Genomic DNA, 15,620 nt, shown 5'->3' with positions numbered 1-15,620 from the left:
CCTCATCCGATCGCAGAGGGCTCAGGGGCTTGGCGTTCTCTGTTGTCAGAGCGTTCTTCGGGTTCTTTTTGGTCTTGGATGGCTCTCGTGATCTGCGGGGAGCTTTGCAGCGGGAAATCGACGGCCGCGGCCTGCCAAGCCGACGATATCGAGACCATGGACCCCAAACCGACGGTCGGGATCGTTGACGAGTCCTCCTTCCACCTTGGTCGCAATAAAAGCGACGCGGGTACTCGCTCACTCATCTCTATCAATAGCACCATGCGATATAATGTGGTGATTACATGGTGTGCATAGAGTTCCTGTGTATTATATCAGCATTTCAATGGTGCAATTAACTCTATGTGCTCCATGCTAGTATCGCATTTAGCAAAGCTGATATCTCAATACATTAATGGTTCTGAGTCGATTATTACGAAAAATGAAGGAAAGATCCATTGCATCAAATTTTCAGATGGTGAGCTACATGTGTGTAACACAAGTTTTAGATCCATAAAAAACCCTCCTTTGTTCTTTTATGGTAGGTTTTCGGAGTAACTACCGGGTAGGAGGACATCAGAAGTCTTGGTATGTTTGAATGGTGAATATTAGTTGATTTTGAGCATTATTTCGACTAAGCAAATCCTTGACTTCCAGTTCACATAAACCTTCCAAGACCAATTGGGTTGCCTGAGCTCTGAAGCCTGTGGTGTATCTTCATTAAGCTAACAGGGCAATCCAGCTTGACTGGCCCTCTCCCACTATCAGATGTAGATAGTGCAAAGAAGATGTTTGTCAACTGCGTGAATCTGGAAATTGACACAGCTTAACCTCTTCTTTTCAAACTTATGCTTATAATTCCTTATTTGCATAGAGATGATGTTTTGCATATTGCAGATGTTCAGCACTGAGATAACATAAATAATTGAAAGCCTTACTCCTTTATATGATCTTGAATTACAATTTATTCATTCTGATTTAGTTTGTTTTGACTGGTTGTATTTGTTACTGCAATTTGAGAAAAGAGGGAGGGCAAACGATTCTAGGAATCAACAGCAGGAGTCTTGACAGCTGCTCTGTCATCTCGGCGAAGCACCTAAAATATTTGGTTTACAGACTAATTTGCAAGCAGCAGATGGAGAACAATATACATGCAATGCAAATGTGCCACACCATATTGAGCTGATATGCTACCTAACATCTAACAATTTTTTTAAGTTTGTTGGCATTTTTTTTCGTGTGCAGGGTTTTGGCACCTCTACTGCCCTTGGAATATAACTATGCTCGCTCTCAGCAGAGTTACAAGCTTAAATGTTCCTACAGATGAACTGCAGCAAAGAAGAGAACCAGAAGGAAAAAATTCCGGTGATTGACTGCATGACTGAAACTTCATCTTCATCAGAACATCCTGCTATAATGCATGAGGTAACATAAGCTGTCATTCTGCATGGAACTCAACTTACAGAAGGAACAAAATATTCTTCCATCTTGCAGCACAAGTAGTCGTTTTGTAAGGAGCTTGCCTGAATCAGAGGTTCATTGTGGTCGTTCAGCCTCTGATCTTGGATGAAAGTTGTAGGGCCTTGCATCATGTCTCCAAGTGTATCAAGGTCTGACTCTAAACCTACTTCACCTAATGCCTACAATGCTATCATTATTTTCTATTTCTAGGCACTTGATCATATTTTGGCTTTAAACCGACTATCTTTGATGATGCCAAATTGATTATCTTGCTGGAAACTCAACGGTGTTTCAGAAGTATGAAATTTGCCATGGTTTGTTTCATGTCATACGGTAAGTAGCCACCTCAGTTGTGAAGAGTGGTTTTCTGGTTCTCTTCATTTTGCAGCCTTGCATGAAACACTACACCTTCTCCATTTATTAACTCAGCCACCATCTTTGTGCCCTTTGGGGTGATGCCCTTCAACAAGATATTTCTTCTTCACATTGTGATATTATGACCAGGACTTCTGGTTTGATCCACAGCTTTGAAGGATCAGTATGAACTAGTTATCTGCTCACTCAGAACGCCAAAAGCGAAAGCACAGCAGACACTCCTTCAGGTCACAGAGCATAATGGAATCTGTGGTGCCATGTATTTGAGATAGTGGAAGATCACCCTCGTCAACATGTGGATGTTTCAGTAGTTTATTGCTTTGTGCCGCCTACATGATTATGGTGAGACCTGAAGCTTGCCGGACACTATCAGTGCCTTCTTCTGGGTTCTCCTAAAATATGCAGTCTTCTTGATGGGTTATTTCAGCTCATTTGCTGCACTTGCCACTTGTTTGAGTGGGCATCTTTTGCTTCCCATTCCCCCTTCCCTGTCCTACTTCAGTGGCTGTAGAAAGATGTCATTTTTCATCCTTGGATCTCCTGCAAAGCTTGTAGGGGTTTTAGAGGCTTCTTTTACAGGTTTAACTTGTCTTCCCAAGTGAGAGAACCATAAGAACCCTATTAGTTGGATTGAAAAATCAATTAAAAGAAATGTAATTAAATAATCTTATTAATAAATAATTAATAATTAATAAAAATCAATTAAAAGAAATGTAAAGAAATAAGAATAGTTGGATTGAAATAGTTGTATAATCTTATTAGGATTGATCAAAAGAATCTTAGTAGCACCCTCATTGATGTTGTCTTCTAATAAAGATCAAATTATGACTAAAATCTTATATTAGTAATAATATAGTTTCATTTGCTTAAGATATTTGGAATAACATTATGTATATTTCGATGTTAAAACTTATGATTAATAACATCAAGTTCACCTCAACGTGGATAATAAAAATAAATGATTTGTGAAAATTTGTCTATTTTTTTAATGCCATCAAGATAGTTTTTTTTTTACTAATTATGCTATAATATTTAACATTTTAAATAATATCATATTATTATTAAAATTTAGATATTCTTTCAAAATATTTTACTAATATGAATTACTTTTATTTTTTAGTCATTACTATCAAAGAGGCAATTGTTGGGGATGAGATCAGATTTATTGATATTAAACCTTTAATCATACCTCGCCTTTATAATCTTGTACACTTTTATAATCTTGTGTTTTATTTTTTTAGGTTTACTAGTTAATTGTTGATATAAGCACATCTATGTTAATTGACTTGAGATAAATAAAAGACTTTCAACAATTAAGATCGAAAGAAAAAGAAAAAATGATTCCTACAAAAATGAGGCTCTCGTGTCACGAACATAAGAATATAATTTTTCTCATTTATTGATATTTTCTTTATATCAAGAAAGAATATGCAGGCTGATTACAACATGTATAATTAAGAAAATTGATTCTATATAATATTTTTATTCTAATTCATTTCCTATAATACTGATTGAGAATCTCTTAATTATGATGCTATTTTATTTTTTTTAAATTTGATACTAATTTATTTTTTATTGTAACATTATAAAATCACTTAATTATGAGATTCAGAATCTTTTAATCTTTAGAGTTTTTATAATCACATCAACATGTATTCATAAGAGCACGCCAAAAAAAAAAAAAAAAACAAAGGAAATCTTTTCCTATATATTAATATATTAAGTAATGAACACAGTATTCAGTATCTCTTTTTTGTCTGATCTATCCTAAATTATTTCTCATGATAACAAGCACAAATTCTCAACATGAATCAAGAAAATAATCTCTCTACTTATAAAAGTAATACCACATACATTGATCTGACCAATTTTGTATTAATGAAATTCCATTATTCTGAGTTCACTATTTCAAAATCTTATAGTAAAATGGTGCACAAATCAAATAGTATATAATTTTAAAAAATACATATATATATATAGTCCTTGAAATTTTTTTTATTGGTACTTGATTTTATCATATATATCCATGCCAAACTAAAAAAAAAAAAAGAAGCACATATGACATTGTTGTTGTTCACATCAATTGGCCATTAGCAATATGATGTCTAAATTCAAATTGCCATTAATAATCATATAAAATATTTGAAAATTCAAGAGGTAAATAATTTATGAAAGTTGATGGATGATGGAATATATAATATAACCTTAATTGTTACATTAAAAAAAGTCATTATATATTTCCTAAACCACCTATACTTATTAGGAATTTGATTCAATAATTCATTAGTATTTTCTATATTAACATCACAAATAAGGGACTATTTATTTTTTTCTTAAGAATAAAAATAAAGATAAAATCAAAATTCCTTATCTTTTTTTGTAACCCTCCTCATCTCCTTTATAATTTGGTGAACTCCCCCCCTTTATATTTCATTTGACTGTGAGGAAGGATCAGCATATTTCTTTGGCTCCAAGAAGGTTCTGCATATTTTTTTGTTATTTGGAGTTTTTATTTAATGTTTTAGTTGTTTATAATTTATAAGGATTTTGATGGTTATTAATCTTTCATTTTAGATTTTAGATGAATCTCGATGATTTCTTTGTTATTAATTAAGTCACAATTTAATTTTTACGAGACGATAATTTGTAAATCAACTTTGATATCGAAACAAATGTTAAAATTATTTCTAATAGTGTAACATTAGTAGCATATTAATCATATTTAAATGCTTTTTAAACATTTTAATAGTCGTGGAATTGGTACTATGATGCTACCATGTCAAGGTTCAATTTCGATTAATTAGGATTGGTAGTTCGATTCGCTTGATACTAATGCTGTGCCTTCATGTATTTTGATTAGATTTCAGTTGCCATTGTTATTAGAATGTTGTAAATCCTATCTATATGTTTGATATTTCATATTATTTATATTGTCATATTAGAGATTAATTAAAAAAAAATAGATTTACTATCGGGTGTAGTCCAAGTTGACTCTATCTCAATTTAGGATTGAGTCTAGCTTGAATCAAACTCGACTTGTGTCAGATTAGTTCGCTAAGACGAACAAAACTTCGATTACGTCAAGTCCAACCTACCTAGTATTAGTTTCCAACGATAACCCCCATGACATGATGCTTGCGACTCGACGTATCTTGTGATCTAGCATTATGGTTGGTGTGCGTCAACGCGATTATATGCCAAACTACATTAGCCTTGGCTAGTTTAGATTGATTCAAGATAATTTTATTTAGAATATTTAAGCTTATCCTTATTATTGTAAGACTTTTTAAAGAATCCAACTAACTATTATTGTTGAAATATTTTATCACTGCTTATTAAATTAGAGAGGTTTGTGATTGTACTGAAGATTGAGCCACGAGAGCATTTGCAAGGTGAAGTATAGACTCCACCTTGTCGGGATGCCATAAGATTCCTCATCTGTGTTGTTTGAATGATTAATGTGGTTTATATATATATATATATATATATATATATATATATAACATGAAGGGGATTGAAGAGAGGGGGGATGTCCATATCACTGCCCAAAATTGCATGGCACAGGATGTCCGGATCATCTCCAGTGCTTTGCAGATCATCACAGAACGATCTTTGCAAGTGTTGATGTGCAGAGCCACACGAGAGAGAGAGAGAGAGAGAGAGAGAGAGAGAGAGAGAGCGCGTTTGATGTGCAGAGCTGCACGAGGGGGAGAGAGAGAGAGTGTGAGAGGTGTCTGCCATGGAAGATGGTGTGATGCCAATATGGAGCCAAACCCCGCACTGTCCCATCCGCCGCGCCAGTAACGGACACACACCGTTTAGAGCCGCTGCCGTCTTCCATAGTTCGAAGCTACGCCAGCTGCTTATTTGGCCTCCCTCTCTCTGTCTCTCTCTCTCTCAGTCCATTCCAACATTCACTTTGCCTTACCACAAATTGCGACAGTGTCTGCTCTCTCCCGCACTTGCTCTTCATGGCAAGAAGGACCTCAGAATACCCGAAGACTTTTCTCATCCTTCGCTGCAGGATAACTTGATCTCCCCTTCGCCAACTCTCTGAGGTCTGCTTCCTTTCGTTCCTTCTTGGGTAATAAAGGCCCTGCTCATTAATCTTCCTTATCATTTGGTATCTATGTTGGGTATTCAGCAAATAATAATTCCTCTTTCTTCCCCCTTGACATAAGCTATGTTCGCATGCTCATATATCATTTCTGTTGTTGTATTCCCGAGAACAAGTGTTCTGTCTCAATGAACAACCTGTCTCATTCATCAAAAGAAATGGTGTTGTTGCTTCATTGATTTTTGCAGTTGGGATTAGGATATGTTCACTATTAATGAAGTCGTAAGGGATGTGGGTGGGTTCTTCCTTTTCCTTCCAATTGGAAGAATATTTTTTGTTGTAATCACTAAAGTCCAGTAAACATTTATCTTTGCATGATTTGGAATAAGTTATTTTTATTGAAAGTCATTAGACTTTGTGATTACCAGTTGTAAGGATTTAATCGAACCTGATCTGGCTGCAACCTATTACCATATGCAAATCTATTGTTTTGTCATGCTGTCATAGACAAATTCAGATAATTCAAGCATCCTATGGGGTAGTGCAGGAAGAAAAGATAATGAAATGAAGTATAATCTAGCGAATGGTACAAGTATTCTGTCTTTGCATAATCAAAGCAAGCATAATTTGCATGGAACTGCTTAATTTTATGATCTTTAGGAGATGCCAACGCTATATAATCTGCTGATGGGGTGTAAATAATTTGTCGAACAATCTTGCCAGAATTGTTTACATAAATGTATTAAGTCTGCTTCACCTACTGATGATTGTAACTTTAGTTCTGTTTTCGAGAGAATATAGACCTTTTCTGACATTAGATTTTCTGGTCTTCATTTTACAGGTATAGAATCTTCGGGTTGAGATTTATTGAATTTCTCACTATAATTTTCATCTCGTCGATCTTCTCAATGTTGAAATCAACTGTTTGCTTTAATTTCTTGGCCATTCTTCCTGTCTTTCTTGTCATTCCAATCTCTTCATCCCTTTCACTGGAAACCAAAGTGCTCCTTGAAATTAAAAGTCACTTCAAGGATCCTTTCAATTATCTTGAGAGCTGGAGTGAACTTCGATCTTCTTGTGAGTTTACTGGCATCCACTGTGACATTGATTCTGGCCATGTTATTGGCATCTCTCTTCCAAATATCTCTTTATCAGGGGTGATATCACCATCAATATCTCTCTTACCCAACTTGACTACTTTAGAGCTTTGGGAGAATGCCATCTCAGGCGTTGTTCCTTCTGCCATAGCCAACTGCACAAACCTTCAGGTCCTCAATCTCTCAGCAAACTTTTTGACTGGCCAGCTGCCTGATCTTTCATCCCTGCAGAAGCTTCAAGTTCTCGATCTGTCGAAAAATAGCTTCGATGGAAAGTTTCCTGCTTGGGTGACGAAAATATCGGGCCTGGTTAACCTTGTCCTGGCAAGGAACAACTTTGACGCCGGAGAGATACCAGAAAATATTGGTTCTTTGAAGAACTTGACATGGCTTTTCTTGGCAAAATGTAATCTTCAAGGGGAGATACCAGCTTCCATTTATGAGTTGACATCACTAGGAAAATTGGACCTCTCTTACAACCAAATCTCAGGACAATTATCAAAGGCAATATCCAACTTGAGCAAGCTTTACAAGATTGAGCTCTACCAGAATAAATTAACTGGTGTAATCCCACCAGAGGTTGCCAATCTCACTCTACTACGTGAATTCGACATCTCCTGCAATCAGTTCACCGGGAAGCTTCCTCCTGAGATTGGTAGCCTTAAGATGTTAACTGTCTTCCATGTGTACATGAACAACTTTTCAGGTGAACTCCCTCAAGGTTTTGAAGATTTGAAGTTTCTCGTGTCATTATCCTTGTATCAGAATAGCTTTTCTGGGGAGTTACCATCCAATCTCGGTCGGTTCTCGCCGCTTGAAAAGATCGACATTTCTGAGAACAACTTCACTGGCGACTTCCCAAGGTTCCTGTGTCAAAACAACAAGCTGCAGTTCTTGCTTGCTCTTGACAACAACTTCTCAGGTGAATTTCCAGAATCGTATAACAATTGCAAAACATTGATTAGGTTCAGGATTAGTCAAAACAGCTTCACAGGTAGAGTTCCGGATGGACTTTGGGGATTGCCGTCGGCAGTGATCATGGATATAGCTGACAATGGCTTCATTGGAGGGATATCTTCCGATATAGGAATGTCAGCCAGTTTGACTCAGCTGTATGTGCAGAACAATAGATTCTCTGAGGAGCTCCCAGGAGAGCTGGGGAATCTTTCCCAGCTGGACAAGTTATATGCCTCTAACAATTCCTTCTCTGGTCAAATACCTTCTCAATTTGGAAATCTGAAGCAATTGTCATCCTTGCATTTGCAAAAGAATGCACTTGCAGGAACAATACCATCAGAACTTGGAACCTGTGACAGCTTGGTAGACCTCAACCTTGCACACAACTCACTGTGTGGTACGATTCCAGGAACACTAGCCTCTTTGGCTTTCCTCAATTCATTTAACCTTTCACATAATTTCATCACTGGATCGATCCCTAATGGTTTACAGACATTGAAGCTTAGCTCCATTGATTTGTCGGATAACCAGTTATCAGGAGAAGTTCCGGCAGGTCTTCTGCTGATTGCAAGTGAAGGTGCACTTTACGGGAATGAAGATCTCTGTATTGGTACAAGTAATCAGAAGCACAGACAGTTAAGATCTTGTAGTTCGAGCAATAGCTACAAGGATGCAACAAGGAAGCCTATAGTTGTTGTGCTCACCATCTTGCTGGTAATGTTTGTGCTTTTTTTTGGTCTAGGCTTTGTGAGATACTGGAACTTGAAACTCAAAAAATATTTTAACAGAAGAGATTTGAAGGAAGGAGAGGAAAAAGATTCAAAGTGGCTGCTTCAATCTTTCCATCCAATGGTGCTGAATCGTGCAGAAATATCAGATTTAGATGAAGAAAATTTGATTGCATCTGGTGGCATGGGTAAGGTTTATCGATTAGATTTGAACGGGAACAGAGGAACAGTTGCTGTCAAGAAATTGTGGAATACTGTTAGTGAAAGAGTTTTAACAGCCGAAATAGGTATCATGGTAAAGATCAGGCACAGGAACATAGTGAAACTGTATGCTTGCTTGATCGAGGAGGAATCAAAGTATCTTGTCCTTGAGTACATGCCAAATGGGAATCTCTATCAAGCTCTTCGCCGGGAGATGAAGGGTGGACAGCCAGAGTTGGACTGGAACGAGCGCTACAAGATTGCATTGGGTGCAGCAAAGGCCATTATGTATCTTCACCATGACTGCAATCCAGCAATCATTCATAGAGACATAAAGTCAGCTAATATACTGCTAGATGAAGAGTACGAAGCAAAGATTGTTGATTTCGGGATTGCCACAGTTGATGATGGATCAGAGTGGACTTGTTTTGCTGGTACTCATGGTTATATTGCTCCAGGTATGTGCATTCTTAGTTCCTTTAACTGTATTCTGAATCTGAAATTAGTCGTCAACAATCTTTTCATGAACAATGCAGTATTTTGTTTATTTAATTGTTCTGAATATGCCATCAGCGTCTTATTTACAGTATGATGATTTCTTTAGGTGTTTGCTATATTTTTAGTGAGGTAGATTACTTTGCTTCTCCCTCTACTTCTTTCAAAATGCCAATTGAATTGACATGTATATTGTACTTGGTTATTTGATTACCAAGTTAATTGAGTTTGACTAGAACAACATTCGTTTTATTCCAACAATTAAGGAAAATAGGAGCACTGCTCATGTAAATCTTTATTAACATGCAATTACTGCCTTCAGCTTTGCTTCTGAAACCTTCGAGCTTATGGAAAATTAAGGTCATCTCTAAATTTTATCTACTTTTTTTCTTTAGAACTAGCATGTTCGCTTAGGGTGACCAAGAAGAGTGATGTATATAGCTTTGGTGTGGTGCTGCTGGAATTGATAACTGGCCGCTATCCAACTGATCCTTACTTCGGAGAAGAAGACATTGTCTCATGGATTTCTAGCCCCTTTAAAGGCCAAAACCTTTCAGAGGCTTACGATCCAAGGTTGTCGAGTTTCGCAGCAGAGGGAATGGCGAAGGTGCTAGATATTGCTATCCTCTGCACCTCCAAGAGACCATCTTCACGCCCTACCATGAGAGAGGTTGTCAACATGCTTACAGATGCCAACCCTGCTTCAGTTGTCACTACTGGGAAAAGTTCCAGTAAGAATTGGTAGCCTTTTGTCTCAGCAGTTCATGTATTTTGTTTAGGTCTTTCATGACATCCATGAACCAATCGGGGATCTGCGTGCATGAACGACTCAGGGACTATGTCTAGATTTTGTAATTGGGATCTGTATACATGTAATGAACCTAGTTTTTTTCAGCTGTTGTCTACAATGTAATATAGTTTCATGTGCTTATATGCTGCCACAGATGCAGGTTTCTAAATGAATATTGATGTGAGATACAGGGAAGCTATCTTTATAGTCCTTTGAGCAATCTATGTAGGAAGGATTCCAATACTATCATTACAGTGACTGGAGAAAATGCCCATCTTCTTCATGATATTTCCCACATTTCTGAAGATATATTTGACAATAGCCATCCTCTTCAATCATATTATGCTGGCAACATAAAGGTAATAGTAAAACATGTGGTTTTGGTTAAATATTTGAAATGTTGACTTCTTCTTTAGACTGTGTCATAGGTAGTTTCAACTTTGTACATGAAAACTTCTCTTTGTTTTAAGCTGTGCTTGGAGTGTTTTGGGAACCAAAGCCATAAGAAATAGACCACATCATTCATCAATTGGCAATGCCAATTTTTTACAATGTATGTGCATGCTATCTTTTGTTGGATAACAAATCGGTAATGTGGAGTCAACATCTAAATCTTTTGTTGAATGGTAAAGCTAAACATTGTCAGCTCTCTGCTAAAAGAATGACAATATTACCTCAAAGATCAGAAACTCAATATTCTTCAATTTGACTCAGATGTTTTAACCAGATCCAACTATGATAAAATGGAGCTGAAATTTAATACATCTGAATCAATTCTATGGTGTCCAGCATTGCATGTCTCCTGACTTTGTGCAGTTTCAGCATCTGAGCCCTTATTACCCACAATGAGATCAATAAAAGGTGGTAAACCAAGATTTCACACCAGAAAACTCTATTATGCTTCCACACTTACAGTCAGTAGATTGTGCAGCTACACTAACAATTTGAAGAAGTTGCATTACATTACTCTTACCAACTGGGAAGACAGTAACTGCACATCTTGTGCAAACTTGCTAAGACGACACCCAACCATGAACCACACACCCCACAATTATGCCATCCATAGCCTTCATGAAACTCTCTGATCGAACTAGAGTTTGATCTTGAAAAGTTCAGCATGCTTGAGATGTTCAATGATGTCTGCAACCGATCCAATGACTGCGACAAGCGAGACGAACAGACAGACTAAGCTCAAAACCTGCAACATAACCCACTTGAATTGCCTCCTCTTGATCTTTGCTTGGCTCATGTACATGGACATAGGATAGTATACTGTCAATGGCCAGAAACCCAGGGCACCAAGCAAGCCAACAACTGCATTGAAGAATGGCAGCATCATCGCCACCACTGTTGTGATGAGCACGAAGAGTGTTCGTAGGATGAGCTTGCAGAGTGTGAACTTTATGCTTCTTGATTTGGAGAATGGCAAGTTTAGCGTGTAGACCCTTTGAAAGAAGCCTGCATTGAGCCATTTCTTGGCTGACCACTGTTCATAGAAGGCAAAGATTGGTTGTGCAAATAGCTGAAAGAAAACAAAGGAGATAACTTCAGTAAGTAGAAATGTAATCTTCAACTAGGTCTTACGAGATACTGAATTTAGTTTCCAGTAATATCGCTTTTTTTGGTTATTTGTGTTTGTGTAGTTGATCTTCACAGAAAATGCTTGTGTAGAACATCTTTTTGTTGTTCAGCTAGATGAACAATTCTTTGCTGATAGGAAAGGGCTAAATTATTTGTTTCAATAAGCTATTTCTTTGTGCTACAAGTTGCTATTATCTGTCATCGGAATCTTTGTCCATCTGTAGCAACATCAGCAAAAATTTATTGTAGACTCTTACCTGATATGCTCCAAAAAGATGTACGAGGACAGCAAGGTTTGCAATGTCGACGAGCCAAATTGGTTTCCGAAACCCGGTTAGAATGTTTCCAGGGGTGTCATTTCCAAAGGTAGCATAACCGAGACACCCAAGAGATATGTAGAACAATGTCGTCAAACCAATGCCATATATACTTGCTTTCTTCATTGTACCGTTCTCCGAAGGGGGAGATTTTAGTGTATCCTTCAGAAACATAAGCTTGTGAGTCATGAATAGATGATGACCAGTATTCATGCACTTGAACATTTGGAAACAAAAGACCAGTTCTTAGATTATCGGTAACAATCAAAGTAAACATTGAGCGAAAGAGCCTTTACGAGAACGAAACATGGTGATTTATGAGTAAAAAAAGTCTATAATCATCAGAAAAATTTTGTGATAACATCATACCTGGATCTCAATCAGAAGCATTGAAAAGGTGTAAGCAAAAGCTACATTCCCAAATGCTTGGAAAGAATCCCAGATCTTGGTGGTGGAGGAAACATTTCTGATTCCTACCTGAACCCCGGTTAGAGTCCCTTTAAACTTCGGGTGAGAAGAGAATTCCAACAGACACAAACACAATCCAATGGAGGAGTAAGCAAAAGACATTGCTGCAGCAATGTAAGAAAGCACTGTGACTTTCTCCAAGCTGGAGAATTGAGATAGCAATACTTCCATTGCCCCAAAGATCACAACATACAATGTTCCAGAGACCTCACATGAAGCATTGGGACCTTTGTTGCGGAAGCACATTGATAGATCAATGGCCCTCCACATGAATTTGAACAAATTAGTTAGGAAATAGATGCATTCACCAAAATCAAACAAAATAAAAAAGCTTTGGAATAATGAAGAAGAACAAAAGCATTTAGATTCTTCCAAAAAAACAAAATACTCACATCATACTCATAACAGAAGTGATTGTATATCCAACCATGGTTCCCCAGAGTATGCTGTATTGTGTGATTCCACATATTAATACATCCTTTCGACCTGCAAGAACAAACAGCATAAAGCAACTAGAATATAGTATATAGTTTACACTTTATTATACATAATTTAAGTGATTATGTTTCCCTCTATTTTTTACTGTCTAGTGTTAAGCCAATTATTCCCAAATATGTCCAAAAATGCACTAAATTTACCATGATTTGTTGAAACAGGTTTGCGATACCAACTTTGATATTACAATTAAAATAGTTTGATTATTAACTCTCAGTTTTCCCTTCACTTGTAGAAGTCATACTTCTAACTTTCTGCTCAACTAATGATTCCTGAATGATGAAAACTCAACAAGCAACTATCGTGATTCTAGGGGTAAGGCATGGAGCTTCCAAGTCAAAAATCAGATATAACACAGTCCTAGAACAAAGTCAAAATGAAAAGATCCTTACAAAGGATATGAACATCATTTCTTTGATTTAGTGTAGTAGTAGTACCTAGACATGCTCTTATAGCATCCATGTAAGTGTGGTTTCGCTTTCCTTTCGTAGGATCAGGAAGCTGGTAACAGTCCGACAGGAGAGTGGCAGTGAAATAAGTGATGAATGCAAAGAAAAATAGGACAACAGGACCCAGAATCCAGCCCAGCTGGGCAACACTCCAAGGCAAAGTCAGCACACCAGATCCCACAATTGCTGTAATTACATGAGCTGTAGCAGTCCACACAGTCCCTGCAGGTTCAAAACAAGTATCAGATGATAAATGGACTTGAGCTATACTGTTCTCAAATATAGCAGAAAGTTTGACATTTTTACAAGCTCAAAATCAATTCATGATCTGGTCGCCATCCCTGAATATTCCTTCCTATTAAACCAAGCCCGGATTTATTCTCACAATGATTCAGTTTTACAAGCAAGATGGTCAAGTAAAAGAAATATTTTCCCTGATTTTGAATGATAGAAAATCCAATGGCAGCATGAGTATTCATCTCCAGGAAAAAGATTTTATTTTTTTTTAAGCATACAATAATACAATATCTCTGCTATGTTTTGCAACTAAAATGGTTTTCCATGTAATGAATCAAATGGTAGATTCCAAACTGACACATGCCATATGTGAAAGAATGACTGGCTTTAATTTTGTGATTAATGTAGAAAGTAATTTACAAATTTGTTCACGCTATAAATATGTCATTAATAAAATATAATTTATCTATCATTCATCTTTTTGAACACGAAAGAAATTTAGTCTGATTTCTAAAATTATCTGAAAATATATACTAGAAGCAACATTAAATGAGGAATAAAAACTATTTTCATATCTTAGATATCTGCACCAGGAAGCAAAAAAATCACAAGGTTACCTTAAAGGATAAGTTTGTCCAAAAAATAGAAGCAACCCCACATGGAAGCTTATGTAAGGTAGACTACCTTTGAAAAATAATAGACTTATGACAACACAACTAAAGGTAGATTTGCAAGAGAACTCCACCAAGTCTTATTAGCGCTGTGCAAACCAACCTTGAAGGAATGCAGGGGGCTGAGCATGTAACATTATGATGATTGTCAAGATTACAGTGAGGTGGCGTCTCATACAATGATGATATAGGAAAAGGAAGCAGAATGATGGAGTGCAAGCCAAAGATGAAAAATTAGTCATGCAGATGTGTTCAAGTTGAAAATGAAGACAGAGACCATTTATCCTTCACCTGTAAGCAGCTGGTTTGAGATCTGTGTTGTAAAGTTAATTTCTTCACACAGTAAGGAAGCAGGACATAATATCAAACACAACATGGGCGTAAAAGTCACTATCGGACGAAAGAAATCTGAAAGTCTTCCAAAGAACTTTTGCTGTTTCCAATCACAAATGCTCTTAAACAAACATACAATCCACACCAAATTAAAAAGAGGATTCAGGTGAAGAAGAAGCAACATTACCTGTTCTAACGCGGCCATCTTCGCTAGACTCCTCCATTTCCATCTCACCGAAGCAGGGATGATTCCAAGGCCAAAGGCATGTCACCTTGCGCTGCCATCTCCACTCCCATTTATTGTGCATGAGCATGCATCACAGAAACCGATGCAGGCGCCTGAACTGCACCATACACTTGTCATCAACCTGGTTTGGAGTTGAAGCACTCTGCATTTATTGGTTCGCTGTGTTTCCTCTCGAGAGAGAATGGACACCCGAAGCAGTTCTCTGGCTAACTTCGACAAGCTCAATAACCCGACCGAAGATTCTGATGCTGAGAACGAAGACCGATGAAGATAATAGATAGAATGTACTGTTCTCGGCATTCTTGACGTGAAAAATGCAGGTAATGTGAGCACAAGTTGACGATCTGCAACCACAAACTGCGCAACAAAGCAGTGTTCGTATTGGATCATCGAGATAACAAGTAAGCATCATCGACTCTGTTGAGACATTCGACATCTGAGTTAGTTAGTACATTATTATATAAGTGATATATGACATCCGAGTTAGTTAGTTAGTTAGTTAGTTAATGTATTATTATTGAGAAGTAGGGCTTATAAGTCCGTCAGGTCTCTCTTATTCTCAAAGGCATCTTTTATCGTACGAGTACGCCCATCGTCAAAACGGATAATTCCTCACAAGCCTATGAGTCGCACTATTGGTAGACTGACCAAATGGTCCCTTATCAAATTTGCGCTAGAAGAA

At 37.2% G+C, this 15,620-nt stretch overlaps 2 protein-coding genes across 3 annotated transcripts; one reads left to right on the top strand and one right to left on the bottom strand.

Moving 5' to 3' along the window:
* Nucleotides 1-5,344: 5,344 nt before the first annotated feature.
* Nucleotides 5,345-10,321, top strand: LOC135582487 (receptor protein-tyrosine kinase CEPR2-like). Its single transcript, XM_065120274.1, has 3 exons — nt 5,345-5,873; nt 6,714-9,313; nt 9,746-10,321. The coding sequence occupies exons 2-3, from the start codon at nt 6,781-6,783 to the stop codon at nt 10,093-10,095; spliced, it is 2,883 nt and encodes a 960-aa protein (XP_064976346.1). The 5' UTR covers nt 5,345-5,873; nt 6,714-6,780; the 3' UTR covers nt 10,096-10,321.
* A 631-nt stretch (nt 10,322-10,952) lies between these two features.
* LOC135618348 (amino acid permease 4-like) lies at nt 10,953-15,299 on the bottom strand. Of its 2 annotated transcripts, none has more exons than XM_065119231.1 (6): nt 14,879-15,299; nt 13,439-13,672; nt 12,899-12,992; nt 12,408-12,768; nt 11,979-12,200; nt 10,953-11,662 (listed from the first exon to the last, which is right to left on the bottom strand). In XM_065119231.1, exons 1-6 carry the CDS (start codon nt 15,003-15,005, stop codon nt 11,231-11,233), a joined length of 1,470 nt encoding a protein of 489 aa, XP_064975303.1. In that variant the 5' UTR covers nt 15,006-15,299; the 3' UTR covers nt 10,953-11,230. The 2 variants fall into 2 exon arrangements, with proteins under 2 accessions (XP_064975303.1, XP_064975304.1); XM_065119232.1 differs by having other exon boundaries at nt 12,408-12,504.
* Nucleotides 15,300-15,620: the final 321 nt, after the last annotated feature.

Source organism: Musa acuminata, chromosome BXJ2-8, assembly GCF_036884655.1.
Source record: "Musa acuminata AAA Group cultivar baxijiao chromosome BXJ2-8, Cavendish_Baxijiao_AAA, whole genome shotgun sequence".
Taxonomy (NCBI): Eukaryota; Viridiplantae; Streptophyta; class Magnoliopsida; order Zingiberales; family Musaceae; genus Musa; species Musa acuminata.
This window is presented reverse-complemented; position numbering and strand designations above follow the sequence as displayed.

Coding starts and splice junctions, on each gene's coding strand:
- LOC135582487 (XM_065120274.1), top strand. CDS start 6,781: ATGTTGAAATCAACTGTTTGCTTTAATTTCTTGGCCATTCTTCCTGTC. Junction 9,314..9,745: donor TCATGGTTATATTGCTCCAG/GTATGTGCATTC, acceptor TTTTTTCTTTAG/AACTAGCATGTTCGCTTAGG.
- LOC135618348 (XM_065119231.1), bottom strand. CDS start 15,005: ATGCTCATGCACAATAAATGGGAGTGGAGATGGCAGCGCAAGGTGACA. Junction 12,769..12,898: donor ACTTCTGTTATGAGTATGAT/GTGAGTATTTTG, acceptor ATTCATGTGGAG/GGCCATTGATCTATCAATGT. Junction 12,201..12,407: donor TGCTTCTGATTGAGATCCAG/GTATGATGTTAT, acceptor ATGTTTCTGAAG/GATACACTAAAATCTCCCCC.